The sequence below is a fragment of the Pyrus communis genome, chromosome 2 (genome assembly GCF_963583255.1).
Source record: "Pyrus communis chromosome 2, drPyrComm1.1, whole genome shotgun sequence".
Lineage (NCBI taxonomy): Eukaryota > Viridiplantae > Streptophyta > Magnoliopsida > Rosales > Rosaceae > Pyrus > Pyrus communis.
Window position 1 is genome coordinate 5,629,885 of NC_084804.1, and position 14,238 is coordinate 5,644,122.

Here is a 14,238-nt window from a genome sequence, read left to right on the forward strand (position 1 = left end):
GGCAGCCAAAGGGAAACGTTGCTAGTTACAGTAAACACAACACAAGACAGTAAATTCACGCTCTTCCAGTTATAGCCTGAAATAACAAAATATTCTGACGGGAAATGCCGCGTCCGAACGCTAACAGTACATCGGCGAACAAATGTAATGCCGGAAATGCAAGCCATCGGATCAAAAACGAGAAACAGCATCAGACAATCAATGAACTTATTTCCAAAATAAATTTTCATATTCAGAGAAGGGGGGAGAAAGGGAGTGTGGGAGAGGGAGAGGGCAACTATATATATTGACAAGTTCTTGCTAAAAATACAGCGGGGAGAGCGTGACAAATCCAAATTCTGTAACACCTAAACTGTAGACAAATTAATGAAACATGAAAGTTACTTTGCTACGAGGGTCTGCAAACGAGAACCTACCGCCTTCCCTTTTCCTCAATGTTCAACCGGAGAAAGGGCGTGAGGGGGGCTAGAGTAGAGAACGAGGACAAGATCAGTTCTTACAGGTGGGGAAAAAATATCATCAGCCCTATTCAACAACACTGACTCCGATGATGTGCGCAAGGCCCTATAGATACAGTCGCCTTGCCCAACCAAGTGTCTAGATTCAACCTCCCACCCAATCACTGTCGTGGTGTAATGAGTTAGCCCAGTTAACTGATCATCAAGAATATACATTAGTTCCCTTCCTTGTCTTTCTCTTTATCACCTGCAGCCGCTTCTTGACTGCCTTTTGTTCCCACGTCGGCAGCTGCAGCATCAGAAGTGGTTGACTCAGAACTTGGCTTCTCGTTGCCTGGTTCTGACAGCTCAGGCGGCTTTGAAGTTCCCTCAACTGTTGATTCAGCTTGAGGCTCAGTAACAACTTTATCATCTTTTATCAGTGGCTCAGAAGAGGACGGAGAACATTTAGCTGCATCTGCAGATTCCGTTTGAAGCTCACCATTTGGGAGGACATCAGATGGTTCCCCAGAGTCTGAACTCTCCCTCCATTCAACCCACTCCGGTGGTTTTTCAGTTTCAACAGGTCCCACTTCTGGCGAATTGTTGGGGACGGCAACTTCTGAATCTTCTGGTTTTGTTCCTGGTTCTGGAGAAGATGTTGCGGTGTCAACCAAGTCATCATCTTCACCAACAATGACATCATCATCATCATCACCGCCACCACTGACAGCATTAGACTCCACCGTATTTGGTGATGGAGAAGCAAGAGAACCAGTTGAGCGATCAGTGGCAGCCCTGTCATCCTCAAACGCAAACCAGTTGGAATTTGTAAACAGAGAACCACTGCAATCAGAAAGGCAACCATGTCAAGCAGTTCAAAGCACTTGTATTATATACATAATCAGGAAAGCTAGATATGCACAATAACACTACTAGTAAGAGTCTCCATTCAGAAGTTTAGGCCCTCTATCACATAACCCATGCGAAGATCTATAAACCAAGAAAACAACATGAAAAGAAAATTGTTTGCTTCAAAAGTCGGCATTATAAGCCATAAAATCTCAATATTCATGACATTATGGTGGGTGCATTTTTTATCACCAGCCTCAAGAGATGGTAATGCTCACCATCCTATTTATCACCGTTTGATGAGTTTCAATTTTGAGACTTGTGTCTATCCACTACACATCTCGAAATTCGAATCATCTAATGGTGATCAATAGGGTGGTGAGCTGTCACCATCAAATGAGAGTGGTGAGCAAAAATATTCCTAATATGGCCAGGAATAGCCTACATGCATTGATTTAGTTGTGACAATCAAACTCTGCATACAGCTTCATGCTGTAGTATTGTCTTGCCAAATATCCTAATAGAATCTAAAGAGTAAAGATTAAAGGACTTTCCACCTACCTTTCCTGGTCATCTCCCAAACGCAGTGAAGATATAACAACTTCAGCAGATTCATCATCAAAGTAGACATCCTGTGCCAAAATTATATAGTAAGGAATTGTTGCAAAACCGTTTTATATAGAAACAAACAGTAGTCAACACTGATATCATCAAAACATAACAAGAAAAAAAATTCATGCTCAATGAATGGAGTAAAATTGCAGCATATTTGATACCTCATCATCCCGTTCAAGTGAGCCATGGCCCTGAAAAGCATAGATTCTTAATATCAATAATCATCATCACAGCAACATTAAAGTAATAATGACAAAAGTGTTTGGAACATTTTTGGACATTGTCATCTTTCCATTCCCTCTAGGACCATGTAATGAGACACCACTCAATTTCATAGCTGTTGCGATAAGAAACGAAAATTCCAGGTGCTGAAAATATTAACCGACAACTTTATCATCTAAACGCTCCAGGGGAAATGTGGATAGAGTAATAGCTCTCCTAAAGATTAAATGCAGTAACAGAGACGTTAAAAAACTAATTATAATGGCACCAAATTGTCTAGTCTTAAAAAGGGAAATTTGTTCTATGTGGTACTTCCTAGCTATGTGCATATGACGATAGTTAGTGAAAATTACTCCTGAAGATTTAAACAGGTCTATTTGCTAACTTCTTCATTTATACTTTTCACCCAAGCAAAGGGTACTTTCTAATCTAAAATTTTGAAAAGAAAAAACACAGGCGGTCTCTTACAATGTAAAGTGTGTAGATATAGGATGATAAAATAAGCACAGGTATCAGGGGGTACCTCATCTAACTCATCGTTGTTGTATATTCCATATCGGAAAGCCTGGCTTAGGTTATTTGCAAGAGCTGCAACATCGTAATCTCTATCTTGATAGTCATCATCATCACTATCCCTATTTCGATCATGTAATGCAGTTGGCCGCCTGTTACAGTTGATTAACCATAATTAAAAGGCTAAAAACATGAGGCCCAAAGGACAGTGGAGAGGTAATAAAGAAATGAAAAGGGTCACATTGATAAATTACTTTTGTATCAAGAAGCAAACAACAAAAGCAATATTTTACTAGAATAAAACCACATCTATCATGTTTGATGTCCACTAGTAACCATATGTGATTTACTACAGCTTTAGAACTGGCACCGCAAATCAATGGTAAATGTGACATGAAAAAACCAACTGCTTTTGTGAGGAAAAGCACATACCCACAGGCCCATTGATAGACGTTCTCGACTGTATTACGCTTTGACAGGACACTTGCCTGCCACTCCGCCCACTCGATGTTCTCCTGCAAGATAATTACAACTCTAAAAATGACTTTGACAGTGAAAACAGTAGGCGCCATAATATTGGTAGCGTTATGTTTCTTCCATTCAGTCATAGATAACAGAATACTTATTTTCCATAAACTAAAAAGGCTAAAAAATACAAAAAATAAAGATAAAAAACCTGCAGCAGCGTCTGAATCTCGCTATTGTTATTTCCAAGCTGAATGAGTTTGTTGGATATACGTGTTAAATGTCCAATGTTCCCTATTCTGGGTGGGGATCTACCCTCTGCAGGAACAGTTGGCTGAAAGAAAAATGAAACAAGACAATGTTTAAATAGGTTTCAATAAACTACTAACCGAAATAAAATAATAAGTACATAAACTATCTGGATGCAAGATATTAGTAATATACAAAACAATGCAGCACCACCTTGTCCGCGTCAGCTGCCAATGTAAAATTCTTTTCTGCTTGAAGTATTTTTCCAACAAGGTCACACTCACGAAGAAGATGTTCAATAAGAGGAATATTCTTGCTTTCCAAACACGACACAATTATGTTCTCTATGTGGTGATGTACAAAGTTGTTATATGGGTACCTGGAGTGGCAACAGAATCACGGCATAAGGCACTTGTATCAAATCAGTCTTTTTATAAACATGAAAACTTTTGTACTTACTTAAAAAACAAGTCTAAAATTCTCTGTACAGCACCAAGACGAATCAATTCCTTCTCAGCAGCTTCACTACCAACCGTAAGTAATACTGAAATGAACTCTACAACCTGAAGAGTACCATGTTCAGAATAAACAGAATTAAACTACAAACATCACCCTTAAACAAACTATGAAAGTTTCAAGGGGTTGTAAACATATTAATTGATTATTACATTTAACTAAAAATGATCCATAACAAACAGTCCAATCATACAGGAAGGCTTTTGTGGAGAAAGAACTCAATTCTTAAAAGTGAGCAAGGACAACTTGAAAAGACCATTAAAATATTCACCTTTAACCGATGTTTTCCAAGAGGCGGCTGCAACTTGCCATATGTAGTTAACAGCGTGTTATCCACCGATGAAACATCCAACAGCTTCAGCAAATCACCTAAACAATTAGAAGAGATAATACTTAATCCTTAAGAAAATAAACAAAAAAGTCTCTTCAAATTCCTATTGCCATTAAAAAGGAGCATAGAAACTCTGCACGGTCATATGAATGTGTAGGCAAAGCAGCCATATATCAGCTCACACTTAACTAAAAGCAAAAACCATAGTCAAAAGGAGATAACTTTACCTAGGCTCTCCAGCATGCCCACAACAGTTTCAGGATTAGCAGTAACTGTGGATCCATGAGTCATCTGACGGCCATACATATGATATGTTCCCAAAGTTTGCCTCCTAGGGTCTAGCAAAGAGATGCATACTGACAACGAGTTAACAAGAACAGATTTTGGCCGTGAGTCCTCCAAAGCATGCCGAAACAATCTTCCTATAAAACTGCACAAAATACACAAATGAACTTTAATGAAGAAGCTATAAAGAAAATGCATGTATAACACTAATCAATAATTATGTGAAACAAATCTTACCTTGGGCTGGAGATTTTAGAAGAAAGTCCAGGCGGAGCAAACCGTGTTATAGCACAAAGTGTCTCTGCTGCATTAGCATGCACTTCAGGAGAATCCTGTAGAAATCAGGATCATTAGAGTTTGCTCATTAACACTCAACATTCTTTAACCACATCAAACAGAACATCTATAGTAATATAGTAAAATGTGTAGAACAAAAACAAATACATTTGAGTAAATTTATTTTTTTTACAACAGGCAATTAAAAAATTCAGACTTTACACAACCTCTCTGTTCAAACATGTAGATAAAAAATAATAATGAAGAATGATTAAGAAACCCATGTTGTCTAGTCATTCAACCACATGAATATAGCTTAAATGTAAAATTATTCACATACTGAAGAGCTGAACTTGTCCACAATCATCTCTAGGACATCTGTATCTTGTATCCAGTGCATTGCCTCCGTATGATTAGAATACATGTGTTCATCAGCACCAACCAGACGTATCAAAACCTATAAAACATATAAATTGGGTTTTCAACTATTCTCCAACTGTAAGGCTAACAATCTTAATGTGCTTCTTTTGCATCTAAGTTTAAAAAGAAGTGCATTAAAGAAGCTCAAATATGGAAAGAAACAAACAACAGTCTACAACCAACCTCCATGATAGATGTAATTCCAATCAGGTCAACTAGCTTCTTAACAATATCTTGATGACCCTGAATGTGCACATAAAAACAGTGGATCAGCTCGAAACTAAAGCAAATAAATTAACTCATGAAAACCTTAACCCTCTTACTATCTTAAACATGATATATGATGTGATAGCAAGTATTCAATAGAGAATGAAATATACACGTATCATGGTTAGTGAGGATATTGGGTTCAATCTGTTTGAGGAGAACATGAATCTATGAAGTCATGCATCTAGTAATTATAAGGACACACACACCAACAGAATTATCAGGCAGACAAAGGCTCAAAAAGCCAAACAGACTGTCGCATTTAAAAGTTCTTCACACAACCAGACACCACTTTATGAAATTACAAAGAAACTTATGTAAGCCCAAATTTTCACCTTTTAATCCACCAGAATGCATTTCAGACACCCATTGGCCCATATCACGACAAAATTTCAGAAAGTTAACACCTAAGCAAAAAGGATTTTGAAAATAACAATAATGGACTTACCTGAATATACTGCAGGAAAGGAACTGTCTTGCGCAACAGCAGACAAACAACAACCTATGATAAAGAAATTAAAAATGTAAAACCTAAGAGAAAGGAATTAAACATCAAGTAAACATATATAATTTACCTTGGTAAAACTACTCTCATGTCAAAAAATGAAGATAGCATTTAGTTCAACAAGAAAATACCTTGCTAAAGTACCCAGCCAAGAGTGTGCTGTGAGAATTATTTGGTTCCAAAAAGGAGAACAACAAGTTCATCAACTGGCAACATGACATAACCAAGTTAATCAAAAGTTGCATATGTTACACATTCTTAAAACTATCAACCAGAGTCATTCAGAATGTATAGTTACAGTTTCTAACCTCCTCATCCTCTACCAATGTTTTGAGTATGATATCAACTTCACAAGTAAAAATCTCACACGCAATAAAAGGAAATCTGCATCACACAACAAATGGACTTGATCAATCACATGGATAGAGTAAACCAGTAATGCTAATGTTTACATGTGCATTCAATGCAACGCACTTGAAAGTTCGTCTCTTTTCAGCATCCTCAGGAGCTTCTTCAACTATGTATCGGATTAGTTGCTCAACCTGGGCTCTTTCTCGCAAACTGCAATGTAGGGCACCACAAATAATTTAATATATTAACATATCTTGAAAAATGAAAAGGAATTTTACAGGGATTTTACAGAAGCTTATGCATAAAAGGAAAACAACACAACTAAAAAAGTGCAAACAATACTATACGTAAAATATTTAAGACAAATTAGAGTCTTTAGACAATCTTATGTTTTTTGGCCAGAGAAATAAAAGATTTGCTCAAATTGGATGCAAATGAAAGCTTGGAAAATAAAAACATTCCATCTACATAGGGAAAAAAAATAAAAACGACATTTCCAAGGTAGACATCTCAAACCATTGAGGCATGGAAATCAAGTAGTTCAAGCCCAAATTTCTGATTCAAAACCAAAGAATTTGCATCTATATGCCAACATCAGAGTCCCACATCTCTAAACCCCAAACCATTATAAGGAATCATTTTGAGAATAGCTCTTAAAAGGATGTGTTGAATTCCTGCTTTCATCTTTCAACACGTTGGTCTTTTGATACATGCAGATGACAAAACATAAAATTATTCTGACAAATGCACAACAAGCAGCCTTTACCCAAAGACACTAAGCAGAAAGATTGAAGCCCTCTATTAACTCACTCATTGAGGTACAACGAATAAATAAGGAGCAAGGAAAAGAAAATAAAGGTCAAAAATATAGTGGCAGTAAGAAAATGAAAGGAGCATTACAAATTGATTAGGCGGCCATTAAGAGCTTTGCATTCCTGAATAATTTCATCTTCATCAAGTAGCTCTTCCAACGTGAAATTATCCTTGTCCAAAATTGTCTCCACCTGAACCATAGAACAAAATAAGAGACACAAACACATAAATTAGGCTAGGAAACAAACAAAGAGCTAGTTTTCATATTAGTGAAAACCCATGGTATGGACCACATAAAGCAAGTTCATAGTAAACCAACAAGCGCAGGTGACAGCTGGAGACCATCCCAGCCTTCTAGGGTAGGGCATAAGACACAATGTAAATCAGCGCAGATATAATTGAATGATTCAAGGGAAGCACATCATGCAAAAATATTAATACAACCTATTTTTAAGCCTGCATATAATCATATCCAATTTTGAAAACCACACACCCAAAAATGGTTAAAGCTTGGTGCATCATAGGATTTTGAAAAGTCTCCAAACCTTGCACAACCCTCAAACACCCCTTATCGAATTACTAACCGGCATGTAACGTGTTGCCACGGTCTGACTTAACAAAAATCCATGTCTACTACACTAAAAACCACTATGTTCTAAAGACGCTGCCACTACTTTCCAACCGTAAGATTTAAATAAATAATCTTTTCAATGGCGTTTTCCGACTGCCACAAAGTGATATATTAGAAAGTTCATAGCTCCCACTACACCACTGATCCCAATTCCGGATCCGAAACCAAAGACAACATGCCCAATTTCAAACATAGTCCCAATTGCCAACCCCCCAGCAGTTTGCACACACATAACAACTCTCCTTAAGATCCAAATATTCCAAATTTCAATTTCCAATCCCACATTTTCTTCACCAAGCAAACAAACTTCACCAAGATTCAATCCGAACATATCATAAATAATCCAATACCGTGCCCCGCACACCAAATGTCAAAACAAAACAAGAGAAAACAAAAACGACGTCGGACAACTCACCGGAGACGCCGTGGACAACCCCGCCATACGCCAGAACATGGTGTGAATTGAGGAGCGAAAATGGCCTCGTCGCGGCGAACTGAACTTGGATCTGCGAACCCCCAGAAAACGAACCCTAGCGCCCCCTCACAAAATCCCCAAAGCGAGGATTCACCAATTGCCGAACCGCCCAAAACGCCGAAAGTGATCCGAGCATGGGATGCAAAAACCCTAGAAATTGGAATCCGCGGATTCGATTTGGATCTAAATCGAGGGCCGCACAGAGATGGCAGAACCCGACGAAGCCTGCAATCGCGGTCGGGGGTGTGTGAGAGAGAGAGAGAGAGAGAGAGAGAGAGAGAGAGAGAGTGTCGTTGGAAATGAAATGGAGGGTTGAATTATTATATGGCTCCCAAATATTATTTTCCTTTTTCGTGTTTTATAATCTATGCTTTTTTTTTTTTCAATCATTTGGATGGCTATTTATTTACAAATAAAAATAAAAACATTTAACAAACAAAAATTATTTAACCAAAAAATATATATTTGGATGGCTGTTCCAACTTTGCGATGACAATGGAAACACGACTCACTATACCAAATACTATAGTATAACTAATTAAAATAAATTTAGGTCTCTAAGTACTTGTGTTATGAAATTTGATGGGCCGACTTCGTTTTGACACATTGAAAAATCTCTTAAAAATATGTCGTTATTATAATTTTTGGGGCTAGATTTTGTTGCTCTCCTAAGTTGGAAGGTTGGAGTGTTGTTGTGCACTTGCTTAAGGGATCATTTATTGACTAATTTGTGCAGGTGTAATGCCTTCCATCTCTTGTTTTGTTAGTTTTCTTTTTCAATACTCTTCTCTTTTTCTTTGTTTTTATCAATCATCGAAGTCATGTCATCAGAGTCAAACTTTAGTTGTGAATGTGAGCAAAACAATAAAGATTAAGATACGATGGCTAAAGCTTGAATTTTGAATTTTATAGTTTTGTTTTGTATCATATAACATCAACTTTAAAATTATTGAACACTGATCAACTATAGAACGTCATTAACTTGCTAAAAGGTCTTTGTTGGGACACTCATGCTAAAAGCACATTGAAACTAATCCCACGAGTTGAGGCCATAACATGTGGCAGTCGCTCATTTGCTATCCGTGTTGAGTCAGGGCGCCACATTAACTACATTCAATCCCACATTAGCCAAATCATAAAAGTTCCTCCAACTTCGTCTCTACAAAAGACTCTAATCTAACTTAATTATTGTTCAACACTTATATTACTACTAAACTCGCCCAATGTGATGCCTTAAACATACTTTACTAACTTAAGCATTGAAGACTCTTATGACGCCAGTGTCTTACGATACTTACTCTACCTTACTTGCATGTTGCTTCGTCCGTCTACCTTTAATTGAAGCTCCCTCCGCACTTTATGATTGAACTCTCCATGACTGAATGTATCACTTCCCCACATAATTGGTGCTAAAGCACTTCAAGTACTTTTAGAATAAAAAAATATTTATCTAAAAATATTTTCAATCATTTTAAAAGTGTTTTAAACATGCCGATATTTTTAACCTTTGAACTACATTTTTAGATAAGGAAAACTAATGAAAATAGCTTGAAAACTTTAAATTTTAACGATAATGACAAAATAAATGGTAAAGTAAATAATATCATGATTGGTTTTTTGTATAAAAATATAATTTTTCATTAAAATGAACAGTACCGAAAATTTTACGTTAAGGTTCCTTTTAGATACTCATCGTCAAAGTAAAATTTTACGTTAAGGTTCCTTGGCATGTAAGTTTTACGTTCGGATCTTTTTTTAGACAGAAAACGGTGTGTGATTTAGGACTGATTTGAGTAAATCAACCATCTATTGGGCTAAATTTACCAAAAGAAAAACAATTGTATTAACGAAACTATAGAAGAGAAATGCAACAAAAATAAAACTACAAGAGGGGAAATGATAATTCGAGTGAACTACAGGTACTGCTTAGTGCAATTTTGCCAAAGAATTTCGTAACCAATACTTTCCTCAGTTCAGTTCCTAGAGCCGGGAAGCACACGCAGAGTCACGTAGCTGCACATCCTGCATCCGCCATTCATTTGTTGGTACGCTTCCTTCCCTTCCTTCCCTTCTTTCTGTTCATAATCCCAATCAATCTATAATCTCACACCGAATCCAAACCCCAAAACGCAAATTTCACCGATTTCCCCCATAACCCTTTTCTTATTTTCCACCAAATCCCCATCAGAACCCCCAAAATTCACATCAATCAGCAGGCTTTCAATTCTCTCTGGGGTTTTCAGAGCTCTGTATTTGAAGAGAGAAAGTGGGTAGTCGTCTAAATGCTAGGTGGGTTGTACGGAGACCTCCCTCCGCCCTCTTCGGCGGAGGAAGAGAAGCCCAGCAACAGCACGGTGTGGTCGAGCAGCACGAAAATGGCGCCGCAGACACTCCGGAAGCCAGCGTCGATTTTCGCTCCGCCGCAGACGATTCTAAAGGCACAGAGCAAGCCTAAATCATCGAATTCCGTGCAGCCGAAAATTACAGCGTCACCGGTGGTTGCATTGTCGCCGGCGGTGATACACGATGACGTGGCGAGACCTGAGCTGGTTGGGGTGACGTCGACGGTGCTGGAGGAGTATGATCCGGCGAGGCCCAATGACTATGAGGAGTACAAGAGGGAGAGGAAGAAGAAGGCTATGGAGGCCGAGATGAGGCGGGAACTCGATAGGAGGCGGCAAGAGGAGGAGGAGAAGGAGAGAAGAGAGAAGGAGGAGAGAGAAAGGGAGAGGGAAAGGGATTTTGGAGAATCAAGAAACATTTCGGGTGAGGAAGCCTGGAGGAGGCGTGCGGCGATGAGCGGGGCAGCAACGCCGTCAGTTCCGAGGTCCCCATCTCCGCCGAGTAATCCAGATGGTTTTACCATTGGGAAGTCGGACAGTGGAGGGTTGGGGCTTGGGGCTGGCGGCCAAATGACCGCGGCACAAAGAATGATGGCGAAGATGGGGTGGAAGCAGGGTCAAGGGCTTGGTAGGCAGGAGCAGGGGATTACCACTCCCTTGATGGCCAAGAAAACGGATAGGCGAGCCGGGGTGATTGTGAATGCTAGTGAAACAAAGCCGGAGAAGAAGGTGAAGAGTGTCAGCCTTAACGGGCCACCCACCAGGGTTTTGCTGCTTAGAAACATGGTATGCGTATACTTTTTGGAATTTCACTCATCATAATTTGTTCTTTTGAGTGATGATGGTACAAAATTTGATTTACAATCGTTTTAAATTATGACTCGGAAGTATAGCTAATTGCTAGATTGAGAAACTATACAATCAAATCAGCTGTTGGGATATATTTACTGCTAGCATGGCCAAAAATTTATTGGCTCGTATCAAAGTTTCATGGACTTGAGGCATCACTTTTAGGAAAATTATAACTGGGTGGAAGACGGTGTGTGAAAAAGAGGCGACGTAAAACCACATGTATGATTGGAAGGTTTTTGCTTGTGTAAGACATTGACTTGGAGAGTTGTGATTTTTTTTTTGGAAGATTGATGAATGGGCTTCACTGGAAACGTGACGTATGAAATCGGACTTGTATCTAAAACATAAGTGGTGCATAATGTTTTCTTCATTTTTATGTACAATTTTATGCTTAGGATTCCTTAGCTAATACAATATTAGCTGCTTTAACGAAGAACGGCATTACATGTTACCTTGAAGCTTTGCAGGGCTTGAGTAAATTTTAGAGCGCATTGTTAGGTTAGCTTAGTACACTACTGATGTTGAGTCTGTAAACTCTCCAGAGGGTTGCATTTTCTTTTCCTGTATATCTTGCCCGTATATCCTGTGTATCATTGTTCAAGGGGTTGATGGTTTGTGGAACCGAACCGAACCATACATACAATTATAGCACAACGTTTTTTAGCTGTAAAACCCTATCAATCTTTTTACTTCAAAGAAAGTCATAAGTCCTTTTAGGTCTTCCTATAATCTGAACTATTCTATCTTTTATGTCCTCCTTTTCCCTGAGCTGGACATTAAGTTTAACCTCCACTGCTGAAATCTGTCTAGTCTTTACATCTTTAGATCGTTGAACAGAACAATTTTGTAGTTCCATGACTTCTCCTTAACTTTAGTTTCTTTTTAATGCACACTTTCTTTCTAGGATTAAAATTGTCAACCTTTCGACCTTTTATTAGGACTGGCCATTGGACCGAAACAACTGAAAAATAAACTGAGCTTAAGTTTCTTTTGTTAGGTTCGTTAGGTACCATCAAGAATATTGTTATTCTATTAGCGCTCATTTTGTTGCTGACTACGGCCGCGTTTTACTGAAAATTTTAATTATTATTTTACCCCTGAACGAATTTACCTGTAAACTTTTCAAGCCTTGAACAAAATTGCAGAAGATCTTGGGCCCAAGTTCTTTCAAGTGTTTTAGGGGTAGTTGAGTATGGGGGCAAGAACAAAAATGGATTGAACTAAGTATCCATATTAGTCAAATTGGTGTACAACTGGTTAAGTTGCGTTTAATGGTAAACACCAATCCTGTTCTTTCTATAAAAGCTGCAGGATTCTTTGGGAAGCTAATGAATTTGATGAACGAACTTAACCTAGGCTTTCTTCTGTGAAAGTTATTGATCCGTGAAAACAGACTAACACGGTGACTATTTGATATGGAGAAGAAATCGGTGTTTTTTAAACTTATTTGACAACCCATTTATTATATTGATTTCTTGTTCTTATGGATGGTTAATTGCAATTCAAGCTGATGTGCTTTGTTATTGAAGGTGGGCCCTGGAGAGGTGGATGATGAATTGGAAGATGAAGTAGCTTCAGAGTGTGCAAAGTATGGGACAGTGACCCGGGTGCTTATATTTGAGATAACAGAGCCAAATTTTCCAGAGAACGAGGCGGTGAGGATCTTTATCCAGTTTGAGAGGTCTGAGGAAACGACTAAAGCATTGGTTGACCTTGATGGTCGGTACTTTGGAGGCAGAGTGGTTCGTGCCACGTTCTATGATGAGGAGAGGTTCGGTAACAACGAGTTGGCTCCAATGCCAGGAGAAATCCCAGGTTTTACTTGAATTACAGAGTTTCAAATGCAAGCTTATTTTCCCGCATATGTAGTTACTGAGAAAGATAAGCTAGGCTTTGATTTCGACATTGCCACTAACGACGTGTGTTGCTAGCAGTGTTAGTGGAATTCAAACTCTGGTAGTAGCTTTATTTTTGTGATTGGATCAAGCTTATTTAACACTGTAACTGTACAATCACATAAAAGGTGGTTATTGCTCTTAGAATGCTTGACCAATTCCTTGTGCCACAATGGTTTTTTCTTTTTCCGGGCTGTTTCGGCCCCATTTTTTAAACTGTTTTAAGGGTTTTAAGCTTCTTTTTTTCCACTTGCCAACCAAAACGAACAAGGAAACAAGTAATTGACACTGCAAATGCATATATTAGAAGAAAATCAGATTGCAGAAATTCATCACAGCACGGCATATACTCTGCATAGCCACCAACTATTTCATATCCTAACTCAAAGTATGGGATGAACTAAACCATATAATATATATGAATTAAGGAAGATACGGATTGTTCTAAGGGCGGTGATGCGGAGGCGAAGCAACCGGCATGGTATTGTTAGAGGCCCTGGCTTCCGGCAGTTGGTGGTGGCCACCATACATGTACAATGACGAGTAGATGCTCATACTGCTGCTGGGGTTGGTGGTGGTGGTGGAGGTGAAGGCGGGGAAACAACATGGAGAATCTGTGGTTGAACACTCACCACGCTACGCCTCGGCGTTGGTGTCGCTGTTACCACCGTAGTGCTCGCCTTGGGCGTTCCATGTTGGTGCAAATTGAACACCATAGAAAGCTTCAGCGTTGGTAGGAACCATGAAAGGAGGAGGAGATGCAGAATTAGTGTGGTGGTGGTGTGGGTGTGAGTTGGGAAATTCTGCAAATCCAAGTCCTCCATTGCCACGAAAACTTGCATTATTGCCCATCACAGAAAAAACATTGCCATCAGCTCCAATTGCATTTCCATTTCCACCCACAAAAATGGGGTCGAATTCATCAT

The 14,238-nt window shown here is 38.8% G+C and overlaps 2 protein-coding genes across 2 annotated transcripts; one reads left to right on the top strand and one right to left on the bottom strand.

Moving 5' to 3' along the window:
- Nucleotides 1-190: 190 nt before the first annotated feature.
- LOC137725487 (uncharacterized) lies at nt 191-8,501 on the bottom strand. The gene is made up of 19 exons (XM_068464191.1): nt 8,164-8,501; nt 7,205-7,308; nt 6,428-6,514; nt 6,262-6,337; nt 6,085-6,159; nt 5,897-5,950; nt 5,365-5,424; nt 5,102-5,218; nt 4,723-4,817; nt 4,428-4,630; nt 4,141-4,238; nt 3,813-3,916; nt 3,567-3,732; nt 3,316-3,438; nt 3,072-3,154; nt 2,650-2,791; nt 2,066-2,095; nt 1,851-1,921; nt 191-1,283 (listed from the first exon to the last, which is right to left on the bottom strand). The coding sequence occupies exons 1-19, from the start codon at nt 8,200-8,202 to the stop codon at nt 674-676; spliced, it is 2,337 nt and encodes a 778-aa protein (XP_068320292.1). The 5' UTR covers nt 8,203-8,501; the 3' UTR covers nt 191-673.
- A 1,855-nt stretch (nt 8,502-10,356) lies between these two features.
- LOC137725514 (DNA-damage-repair/toleration protein DRT111, chloroplastic) lies at nt 10,357-13,555 on the top strand. The gene is made up of 2 exons (XM_068464227.1): nt 10,357-11,351; nt 12,947-13,555. The coding sequence occupies exons 1-2, from the start codon at nt 10,506-10,508 to the stop codon at nt 13,241-13,243; spliced, it is 1,143 nt and encodes a 380-aa protein (XP_068320328.1). The 5' UTR covers nt 10,357-10,505; the 3' UTR covers nt 13,244-13,555.
- Nucleotides 13,556-14,238: the final 683 nt, after the last annotated feature.